Source organism: Corvus brachyrhynchos, unplaced genomic scaffold (genome assembly GCF_000691975.1).
Source record: "Corvus brachyrhynchos isolate BGI_N302 unplaced genomic scaffold, ASM69197v1 scaffold4, whole genome shotgun sequence".
NCBI lineage: Eukaryota > Metazoa > Chordata > Aves > Passeriformes > Corvidae > Corvus > Corvus brachyrhynchos.
The window spans coordinates 5,383,106-5,394,826 of NW_008237878.1; the positions used below are offsets into that span (position 1 = coordinate 5,383,106).

Here is an 11,721-nt window from a genome sequence, read left to right on the forward strand (position 1 = left end):
ACTCCATGGACGCGCTGATGAACAGCCGCTCGCGGGATCTCTTCAGCATCGACCCGCGGGCCGGGCTCATCTCCACCACCCAGCCCCTGGACCGGGAGAGCATGGACCTGCACTACTTCCGAGTGACGGCCACTGACCACGGGGCACCCCGGCTCTCTGCCACCACCATGGTGGCCATCACTGTTGCTGACCGCAACGACCACGACCCCGTCTTCGAGCAGGGCGAGTACCGGGAGACCATCCGGGAGAACGTGGAGGAGGGATACCCCATTCTGCAGCTACGGGCCACCGATGTTGACTCCCCGCCCAATGCCAACATCCGCTACCGCTTTGTCAATGAACGGGCTGCCTACGACGTCTTTGAGATCGATCCCCGCTCCGGCCTCATCACCACCAGCGGGCCGGTGGACAGGGAGAAGATGGAGAAGTATTCCCTGGTGGTGGAAGCCAATGACCAGGGCAGGGAGCCGGGACCCCGCTCTGCCACCGTCAAGGTCTACATCACAGTCCTTGATGAGAATGACAACATCCCTCAGTTCAGCGAGAAGCGTTACATTGTCCAAGTGAGGGAGGACATACGGCCCCACACCGAGATCCTGCGCGTCACCGCCACGGATCTGGACAAGGACAACAACGCGCTGGTGCACTACAACATCATCAGTGGGAACAGTCGGGGCCAGTTCTCCATCGACAGTGTAACTGGGGAAATACAGGTGGTGGCCCCACTGGATTTTGAGGTGGAGAGGGAGTACACCCTGAGGATCCGGGCTCAGGATGCGGGGCGTCCTCCTCTTTCTAACAACACTGGCATGGTGAGCATCCAGGTGGTGGACATCAATGACCATGCCCCCATTTTTGTCAGTACCCCTTTTCAAATCTCCGTCCTGGAGAATGCTCCCCTTGGCCACTCTGTCATCCACATCCAGGCCGTGGATGCAGACTATGGCGAGAACTCGCGCCTGGAGTACAAACTGACAGGGGTCTCGGCTGACACACCCTTTGTGGTGAACAGTGCCACTGGATGGATCACGGTCAGTGGACCCCTGGACCGGGAATCGGTCGAGCACTATTTTTTTGGGGTAGAGGCTCGTGACCATGGTTCTCCATCTTTATCTGCCTCAGCCAGCGTCACCATTACTGTCATGGATGTGAATGACAACCGCCCTGAGTTCACCCAGAAGGAATACTTCATACGCCTGAACGAGGATGCAGCTGTGGGGACCAGCGTCCTCAGCGTCACGGCAATCGACCGGGATATTAACAGTGCCATCACCTACCAGATCACAGGAGGCAACACACGGAACCGCTTCTCCATCAGCACGCAAGGTGGGCTGGGGCTCATCACTCTGTCTCTGCCGCTGGACTACAAGCAGGAGAGGCGCTACGTGCTCACTGTGACAGCCTCTGATCGCACCCTGCGTGACAACTGCCACGTTCACATCAACATCACCGATGCCAACACGCACCGGCCTGTGTTCCAGAGTGCCCACTACTCTGTGAGCATCAATGAGGACCGGCCTGTGGGCAGCACCGTGGTGGTGATCAGTGCCACGGACGATGACGTGGGGGAAAATGCCCGCATCACATACTACTTGGAAGACAACGTCCCTCAGTTTCGTATTGATCCAGACTCTGGGGCCATCACTCTCCAGGCAGAACTGGACTATGAGGACCAGGTCACGTATACATTGGCTATCACTGCCAAGGACAATGGGATCCCCCAGAAGGCGGACACCACATATGTTGAAATCATGGTGAATGATGTTAATGACAATGCCCCACAGTTCGTCAGCCCTCATTACCAGGGCATGATCTCTGAGGATGCACCTCCCTTCACCAGTGTGCTCCAGATCTCTGCCACCGACCGGGATGCTCACACCAATGGGCGAGTGCAGTACACCTTCCAGAATGGGGAGGATGGGGATGGAGACTTCACCATAGAGCCCACCTCGGGGATTATTCGCACTGTGCGCAGGCTGGACCGTGAGAACGTTCCTGTCTATGAACTGACTGCCTACGCTGTGGACAGGGGCATCCCTCCTCAGCGAACTCCTGTCCACATCCAGGTTACCATTCAGGATGTGTGGTAAAAGAGAACAGCATCGTAGGTTCTGTGGTGGCCCAAATCACGGCTGTCGACCCGGATGAGGGACCCAATGCCCAGATCATGTACCAAATTGTGGAAGGCAACATCCCTGAGATATTCCAGATGGACATCTTTTCTGGGGAGCTCACAGCCTTGATAGACTTGGATTATGAGACAAAACCTGAGTATGTGATTGTAGTGCAGGCCACCTCTGCCCCTCTTGTCAGCAGAGCCACAGTCCACATTAAACTCATTGACCAGAATGACAACAGCCCTGTTCTGAAGAACTTCCAAATCCTGTTCAATAACTACGTGTCCAATAAGTCCAACACCTTCCCGTCGGGGGTCATAGGGAAGGTCCCAGCATATGACCCAGATGCATCTGACCGCCTCTTCTACACCTTTGAGCGGGGAAACGAACTGCACTTGTTGATTGTAAATCAATCGAGCGGGGAGCTGAGGCTGAGCCGTAAGCTGGACAACAACCGTCCGCTTGTGGCCTCCATGCTGGTGACTGTCACAGGTAGGGAGTGTAAATCATTAAACCTTCAGTGCAGTACCTTTGGGGGGGCTCTGCGAGGTCCCTCTGGGACAGCCCATTGTGCTTCGGGGTTTGGGTTGGGGACTGGTAACAAGATCTGGATTGGGAGTCCCTTCTAGTCGGGGAATACTACTGGAGTGGTGTGAAGGGTGGCATGGGAGGCAGGCTGCCGAGCAGCGCTCCGTAAAGGCTGGAAATGGTCTGCAAGAACAAAGCATCGTTACTGAGCCGTGAGATCGCTTCTGGCTGCTAGTGAGGCACCTTTGGAGGTGCTGTGGCCAACCAGGCTGTGTTGTGTGCCATAGGGTGCTGGCTTGGGAAGGAGACAGTTCCCAGGATGGCCAGCTGGTACACTGCTTTGCTCCCAAGCCCAGGTGGCTCTTCTCTCTGCCGGGACCGAGCGCTTCCCTGGCTCCGCGTGGGAGGGAGGGAGGGATTGAGCTCAGTGCAGAAGGAGCCCTTTTAAACACCCATCTGCCAGTAGCAAACAGCTCAGTCTAGATCCTGGCTGTGGCACCTGCCAACACCTGCGCTTTGTGGGGTGGCTTCTAAAGTCTGGTACCACCTTTCTGCAGCCAACTTAGTGTTGCAGGGGACAGCTGTGATAAACCTGAGCACAGTGCCTGGAACTCGAGCACAGTGTGTGTTGCTGGAGTATCCAAATGCAGATGTTAGCAGTAGCTAGGGGTGGCTTTGTGGAGTGTTGGGGTCCCCTCTAGCCCAGCTGAGGACAGGACAAAGATGGACCTAGGGGCTTGCCTGTGAGCAAGCAGGCTTTGGACCTGGAGCTCCCAGAGCCTGAGCTTTGCCTTCACCATCAGCCTTTCTTAGCTGGCGGATGCATGATCTGAAATGGAGGCATCTGTCCATCGCTGAACCGTGGAGCGGCTCTGGGGGAGGGAGAGCAAGAGCCTTCTCTGGAGGGGCCAAGGACTGAATTGCCAGGAGTGCCTGGGGAGCCGTACTCTGAACTGTGATGCTCCCCTGACCATCGGCTACCAGCTGCCTTCCCTTTTAGCTCTCTCAATCTGGCTTATTCTGTGAGAGCAGGATTTCTTTCAAAATATGGAGCGAGGGCTTTAAAAAGATACCTGTTCAAGGCAATCTGGCATGAGCAGCACCAGCCTGCCAGTGGGCTGGGGCTCCGTGGGGGCTAATTGTAGCCGCAGGGCTGGCCGAGAGCGGCTGCAGGCGCACACATGCCCATCGCTGGAGGTGGGGGGTGGTTTTGACCTTTCCAGCTTCTGGCCCAGTGTGTTTATGCAAGGCCTGCCTCCTCACACACTTAACCCTGCACAAAGGCAGGAGACAATCACGTTCTGAAGTCCTGTATCGAGCCGCCTCGCGGCAAGGGGGCCCTTGCAATTAGAATGTCGTCATCTTCCAGCGGGAAGGGAGAATGGGAGAGGTGTGCTCACGAAGGAGGGGAGAAGATGGAAGGGGATGAGCCGTTCTGGCAAGGGAAGTGAGACACTGGAAAACGGGCCTTTTGTTGGCTTTGATATTGGCTGTGGAGGTGGAAGTCTAGTTTGGTTTTTCGGTCTTTGTTGTTGGAAGCCCCCCGCCCAGCTGGCAGCTCTGCCGGCCCCATGCTGTCGCTGCGTGCAGAGGGAGGGTGGGTTTGCAGAGCTGGCAGCCAGGACATTCAGACCCGGCTGCATTGTCTGCCCCGGACACTGCGCCGTGCCAGAGCACCTTCCTGCTGCTGGAAGGCAGCAGTAGCACCTATGTGGGTGCCCCAAGGGTCAGCATCCTAGGAGGGAGTGGCTTCTCTGTCTTTATGGTCCATTTGAGGGAGGCTGAATCCCCCCTAAAACACAGAGCAAGCAGCCTTTTTGCCTGCTTGTGAGCTGTGTGTATTCTTAGCTCAGCCCCTTGTAGGAGGCAGAAGACTTGGGCCATCACAAACCCAGTGCCTTTCTAGCGGGGCTGATAGCCTGGAAACTGACCCCAGCTTCTCATAGGCGTGTGGACACCTCTGGCTGCTAAAATGTGCTCTTGGCTGCTGAGGATGCAGGACAGTGGGATGGAAGGGCTGTGTCCCTGGCCAGCAGCACTGTGAAATCAGGGCAGTGTAAGAGACTGACATCATGTTGACTTTAAACCATTTCAGACTGGTTTCTCTGGGCTTGGTGGCAAGGGGGGAGGCTCAGCTGCAGAATGGCATTCATCCTCTGTGCTGGGTAATGGGAGCCTGATATACTTTCAAGATCTCTTAACTGGTAAAGTATTATCAAAATGTTGAGAGGTCTGCCAAAGCCCTTCAGCAGTGGTGAGGAATGTTCACTGTACCCATACCTGTCTCTTTTCCTGACTTCTCTGTCTGGACTTGTTTTATTGCTCCTCACCTGCAAGCATGAGAGCCACCCTGTCTGTCCCCACAGCACCCTTGCTGTCTCTGGGGTGGCCATTGCAGTTTTAATAGTGGCTTTTGCTCTCTTGGACACTGTTGCTGCCACCCAGAAGAGGACATAGATCTTTTCTTTAGCTTTGTTGCTTTTGAAGCTGGTAATTGTCGGTCTTGGAATTGCAAACACAATGGTCCAATGCTGTCCAGCACAAGGGTTAGAGCCCCTTGTCCGTTTTCCTTGCTCCATTCCCTGTAGCCATGTTTCTAGGACTCTTCACTCTGCTGCATGAATATTCACCAGGCACCAGCTCTCCAGCCACAGGATTTAATCAGAAAGGCTGAGCATTCGTGATTAAAACACCTCCCATGGGGGGTCAGTGCCTCCAGCCAGCTTTGGGCTTTCTTCTGGTAGCTTTATTTTTTTTCTTTCCCCATTTGCAGCAGGTCATTCTCTTAACCATCTGCTTCCCTTTGCACGGAGCTGGGGGGGGGAGACAGCCTTGGGTGTGATGCTGAGGTGGGACAGTGTTACAGGGGAGCTTACTGAGGAGGGCTGTGGGGCTGTGCCTGGCTCCACATTGCTGTGGGGAACTGGGAAGTGGATGCTTGGCTTTCCTGCCCTGGGCTGGGCAATGCCAAAGGCATCAGGTAACCTCCAGCTCACTTTCTTCCCCAGGCACAGGGTCCTTGCTCTTGTGAGGCATTGCTGGCCTCCAGCCTGCCCCAGGACTCAGCATTGTGTCAGCCAAGGCCTAATAACAGCCATAAATCAGGCAGATGCCTGCCTGGCTATTGCTGGGCACTGAGCAGCCCTTGGGGAGAGTGAGAGCTGTCCCCAGGGCCTCGTGGCTGCTTCTGGGTGAGCTATGAGCTCAGGAGAGGAGAGGGGAGGGAGCTGGGCTCATGCTGAGCTCATGCTTGCCTTGACCAGAGAGGCCAGCTGCGAGGACGGGACAAAGGGAGAGGAGAGGGAGCTGGGAAACGACCCAGCTGTGTGCTGAGAAGGGAGTTGGTGGCAAAGCGATGGCATCCTGGGGTACTGTCTCACCAGTTGGTTCCCCAGGGAGGGATGCCAGGCTGATGGTGGCTTGGGGAGCATGTTATGCCAAGTGTGGCTTTGTGGCTTTCCTCTCACTCCTGCCTCTCAAGGTCTGGGTGGTCTCAGTACCCTGTGAGCCTCTTGCAGAGAGAATGTGCCTTGGGGAATGCGGGTGATGATGCCAGTTCCTTGCCCTGAGCCCAGGCAGGCACAGATCCCCTGGCATGTCCAGCCAGGTGCTGGATGGGGCTGTTTTGTTGCTGCTGCTTGTGCTGCCCTCTGTGCCAGAGCAGGCAGGGTGTCACACAGAAGGGTGCTTTCTCATCTTGCTTCCATGTGGGGTGGGAGTAGTTTGACTTCAGAGAGAAGCAACCCCCCTTTCCTGCGGGAGATTAGCTCCTGGGTGACTGCACTGGCGTGCTGCTCCCCCAGCCTGGAGCCAGCCTTATCTCCAGAGCACCAGTCCCAGCGCACAGGCTGCTGCTTGCACGGGAATTTGCAGGGTCACCAGAAAGCTTTCACCTTCTGAAGAGTAGAAGAGAGAGGTGGAAGAAAGGGAGATGTTTCAATTTGTAAATCCTCCTGCACTGCAAACTTCAAACAAGGCTGAGGGAAATCAAAAGGCTTTGCAGCGCAGCAGCCATGGGAAGAGAAGAACAGTAAAGGCAGTTTTGTAAATAAGGCTTGGAGCTGGGGCATGGATGAGGGATGAGTGGCTGGCATTTGCACACCTGGTCCTCATCAGGGCTGGGGCTGACAGGGTGCCAGGAAACCTGCTGCTCCTCACGCCTCGTTGCACTGGGTTGGAGGAGGTGAAGCACATAGGGGAGGTTACAGCAAGGCTTGGGATCCAGGATTAGTCATGGGAGCCACTGCTGAGATGTGCTGATGTAAATGTTGTCTTGGTATGATGATGGAGAGCCAGTTTTCCGAGGAAACGTGGAGGTTTGAGGCTCTCAGGTGAATGTGGGATGGGAGATGGGAACAACAGGCGACAGCTGTGTGCCGCTAATGCCCATGGGGCACCAGCATTGGGGTGCTGGCAGTGGGCTGGAAGATGGAATGCCTCATTTCAAGAGCAGTGAGGTTCCTTATGAGCCCCGTCGAGCATTTCTGGGGCCACCAAGGTTGGCACAGTCTTGCTTTGTCATGCTGAAGTCTGGGTCCGCCTGCTGGAGCCTGTGCTGGAGGCCCAGAAGGAGGGGACTGAGAGGAGGCATCCTCCTGGGGGTCAGCAGACAGGCTTTTCCCAGCTGGTTGCCCCAGCCAAAGCTGCTAGCAGAGGTGTCTGGGGTATCCTGGGATATCAGAATCCATTGGGTCTCTGGGAGTTGGGTAGGTGGGGTGAGGCAGGGGCCCATGATCACAGATCTGCTGGAAGCTGCACCATTGCCCATTTGGGCTGTGCTGTGCTGCCTGTGCCCCTGCAGCCTGAGCTGCTGGCTGGGAGTGCACCTGATGTGCGGTGGGTGTGCTGCTGCTGCTGGCAAAGGTCCTGGGAGAGAGCAGGCAGGCATGCTCCGAGTGTCCCTGCATGCTCCTCTGCTCCTGCCTGGGAAATTGCTCATGTGGTGTGGGATCCCAAAGGGAAGGAGTTTGTTTCCAAGGAAAATAGAGATTAAAGAGAATTAAACAAACCAGAGATGGGCTGAGAGGAGATGCGGAGCAGATGGTGAGAAGGGGGGAAGCAGGGAGACCAGCACAAAAGCCTGGGAAAGCCTGGAGGAGAGAGGAAGGAAATGGCAGGAAGAGAGCGCAGGAAAAGGCAGCATGGGGGAAGCAGCCAGGGCGCAGCAGGGAAGCAACACACCCCAGGCCCTGGCATCAGCTCCTGTGTTCACCAAACCTCCTGCTGGGACTTCCTTCTGTTCCTGAGCACCTTTGTTCCTGAGAGCTCAGTTTGCTGCCAAAATTCAGGACAAGGAGAAAACCTGAGAGTTCTCTCAGTGCAGAGCTTGATGGGAGGGAGAAGGTGCAGCCACACTGGCCACTCCCCCTCCATCCCAGGTGGCCCCCTGCCAGCCTCTGGGGCTGTGGCTCCAAGCTTCCTTAGCCAAGGACTCAGACCTGTTGGGGGCCACACTGGGGTGCAGGGCTCTGCCCTGGGGTGGGAGGGAGGAGACCCTCCAAGCAGCAGGCAGAGACCTGCAGTGTGTTTCTGTTCCCCCAACAGACGGGATCCACAGCGTGACAGCTCAGTGCGTCTTGCGGGTGATCATCATCACAGAGGACATGCTGGCCAACAGCATTACAGTGCGGCTGGAGAACATGTGGCAGGAGCGGTTCCTCTCCCCACTGCTGTCCACCTTCCTGGAAGGAGTGGCCACCGTGCTTGCGACGCCCAAGGAGGACATCTTCATCTTCAACATCCAGAACGACACAGACGTGGGTGGTACGGTGCTCAACGTCAGTTTCTCGGCCCTGGCGCCGCGGGGCGGGCGCTACTTCAGCTCAGAGGAGCTGCAGGAGCAGCTGTACATGAAGCGCATGGTGCTGACGGGCGCCTCCATGCTGGAGGTGCTGCCCTTCGACGACAACGTGTGCCTGCGGGAGCCCTGCCAGAACTACATGAAGTGCATCTCCGTCCTCAAGTTCGACAGCTCCGCCCCCTTCATCGCCTCCCACTCCACCCTCTTTCGGCCCATCCACCCCATCGCTGGCCTGCGGTGCCGCTGTCCCCAGGGCTTCACCGGGGACTACTGCGAAACGGAGATCAACCTGTGCTACTCCAACCCCTGCCTGAACGGGGGGATCTGCACCCGCAAGGAGGGGGGATACACCTGCGTTTGCCGCCAGCACTTCAGCGGTGAGTGCTGGGCTGGGGCCCTGGGGGACAGGTGGGTGGGTCCCTTGGCCTTGCTGTCACCATGGCAGGTGCTCTTCCCAGCTGGGCAGTGGGTGTCAGAGCATCTCTGTGTCCGCAGAGGTCCGGCTCTGCTCCCAGCTCTCCGTGTTTCCATGGTGCTGCATGTGCAAGGCTGGGGTTGCCATAGAAATCTGTCTTGTAGGGAGTTGGCATGGAGGACTCTTGGGGACCCTGGTCATCATTTCCCTCCCCTTTACACAGAGCAGAAGGACTACGGCTGTGCTAGGCTGGGGCACAGGAGGTTTCTTGGCTGTGCCCCATGCTAGGGAGGGTGATGGGCTCTGGGACCATTGGAGTCTGTCTGCTGGTTTCAGCCTGTGCCAGTCTTCAGCTGGTCTGGCAGAGGTGTGGAGCCACACTGGCCCCGTGTGCAGTGGCTAAGCTGCAACCCACCCAGAACAGAAGGGGAGGCTGGGCCTAGGTGCCCCACCAGGCAGGATCTGATCCAGGCAGATCTGGTCCTAGCTGGGGGGGCTGGGGGGGAATTCACAGTCCACACAGTGTCTTGTTGCCACAAGTTTCCAACAGGCTGTGCAGAACTGGCAACTGGGGGGTGAGGGGAGGTGGCCTGTGGCTACTGAGGAGGGGATCCCCTGCCTCGCTCTCGGTGCTGGGAGGGAGCATGGCAGCAGCTGGCTGCCTGGAGCTCTCCTGTTGGTGGCTCCTGGTGAGATAAGCAGAGTCAGTGGTAATTAACCCCCAGCATCTGAAGCGTGAACAGCCATTAGCAGAAGGGTTAATGAGCTCATTTGCCTGTCACTTCATGCTGTCTCCTCATCCTCCTTGTGTATCACGGAGCAAGTAATGGGAGCAGGGCCCGGGGTGTAGGACTGCAGCTGAGTGGTTCTCTGGGTGCTGTGGGGATAGCACAGGAAAAGGGGCTGACAGAGGCCCTGCGCTGCACTGTTGAGCGGCGTGGCGCATCCCTGTTACCCATGCCAGCAAGGTGCAAGGGTATTTGTTGTCCTCATGTGGCTGTTTCCCACTTGGCTTTTGCTCCTGCATGCAATGTTTGGAGACTCATGGTACTACTTCTGTGGCTATTGATGGGAGCTCAGTGGCACTAGGCTGTCCCCACATCCCAGAGACAGGACTGAGATGCCTGTCCCAGGTCCATGTGGTGGCACGGCACCAAGAAGCACTCTCAGCATTACCAGGACTTCCCTGGCTTGCTTCTCCATCCTTAGGCGTGTGCAGCCCCACTGTGGCCAGTGCCCTCCTGTCCCATTCCCATGCCGCACTGGATCCAGCCAGAGCTGGCATCAGAGCTCCTGGCCCCTTCAGCCAGAGCTGGCATCACATCCAGCCCAGTGGCTCGTGCAGGGCTGGCAGTGGTTGCTAGCTCACTGGCTACTGTGGGGAGCACCTGGGTGACACTTGGGTTGTCATATCCTTTGCTGGCCCCCAGCTGCTCCACAGACGCCTTCCCCTCAGCTGCATTGTCCTGAATCCAGGCTGAGGTCTGCATTCCCAAGCCAAGGAGCACATGGGTGGCTGCTGTGTATGCGTCCCAAGCCTGTGGCCTTGCTCCCGCAGGCGAGAACTGTGAAGTGGACAGCCGCGCGGGGCGGTGCGTGCCCGGCGTGTACGCGCTCCTTCCCACCGCGATCCTTCATCATGTTCCGGGGCCTGCGCCAGCGCTTCCACCTCACCCTTGCCCTCTCGTGAGTTCTCTCTTTCCTCTGCTGCACGCCGGCATCCTTGGTTCACCTGGCCCTGCTCTGGTGGCTGTCGTGCACAGCACGCTGGGCCAGTCCAGGAACTGCCTGATGCTCTCCAGACCCCTGTGTTACTGGCTTTGCTTCCCCATGGGGCTGCCCTGGCACCTTTAGCCAAAGGGCTCTGAATCTGCACTGGCATCAGCTCGTCCCTTCCTGCGGTTCCTCTGCCCTTTGCTGCTGCCAGCTCACTGCCTCCATGCCAGGCCCCCATGCTCAGATCTTAGCATTGCCATGCTGGGATACTGATGCATGCGGTGGGAGAGAGGGGATCTCCACGTGCTCCTTGCACACACCCTGCCCTCCTTCTTCCTCCCTTGCCCCAGGTTCAGCACTGTGGAGCCCAGCGGCCTCCTGCTCTACAATGGGCGCTTGAACGAGAGGCACGACTTCCTGGCAGTGGAGATCATCCAGGGACAGGTCCAGTTGAAATACTCCACAGGTATGCTTGGCCCTGCCTGTCGGGGGATTTGTGTCATGGGAGCTGTGAAAAGGCCTGTGCTGAGTGGGGAGAGCAGAGTGCTGCCCTGGATGGAGCCTGTGCTAAGGGAAGCAGGGTTGAGAAGTGTTGGTGAGCATCAATGGATAGCACAGGGGATGAGCTGTGTGTCTCAGGACTCTCCCCAGGCTTAGGAGTGTGGTTTGTGAGCAGGACAAACCCTGTTGGTGTCTCTTCTGCTGTTCTGTCCTGTTGTGTCACTATGAGCTTCACAAGGCCATCAGCAGCACAGTGGCCTCGGTGCCCAGGAAGGGTGGGAACGTCTGAGGGCTCTCTGGCTTCCCTCAGCCTGCCATCATTCCTTCTCCTCAGGAGAGTCCAGCACGGTGGTGAGCCCCTACCTGCCGGGGGGTGTGAGTGATGGGCAGTGGCACACGCTGCAGCTCCACTACTACAACAAGGTACGTGTGCCCCAGCTGTCCCCAAGACTCATGGCTCTCTCTCCCCACAAGTGAGCAGCTCTGACTCTCCTGTTTTCTGGCTGTGTCCCATAGCCGGGGCTCTGGAGAGAAGGTAGAGGACGTTTTCAGCCCTCAGGGATGGATGCAGTGGAGCAGACAGCTGGGTACAGGGACAGAGTGACACTCAGGCCCTCACTTGGAGGCCGCAGGAATGGGCTCCA

General features: G+C 57.4%; 1 protein-coding gene across 1 annotated transcript in view; it reads left to right on the top strand.

The window, feature by feature from the left end:
- Positions 1 to 11,721, top strand: part of CELSR3 (cadherin EGF LAG seven-pass G-type receptor 3) — a 36,835-nt gene continuing 25,114 nt past the window's right edge. The window contains 7 exon segments of the mRNA XM_017732302.1: positions 1 to 2,082; positions 2,085 to 2,609; positions 8,190 to 8,822; positions 10,419 to 10,462; positions 10,464 to 10,546; positions 10,927 to 11,042; positions 11,412 to 11,500. Coding sequence (XP_017587791.1) covers positions 6 to 2,082; positions 2,085 to 2,609; positions 8,190 to 8,822; positions 10,419 to 10,462; positions 10,464 to 10,546; positions 10,927 to 11,042; positions 11,412 to 11,500 — 3,567 coding nt within the window. The 5' untranslated portion in view covers positions 1 to 5.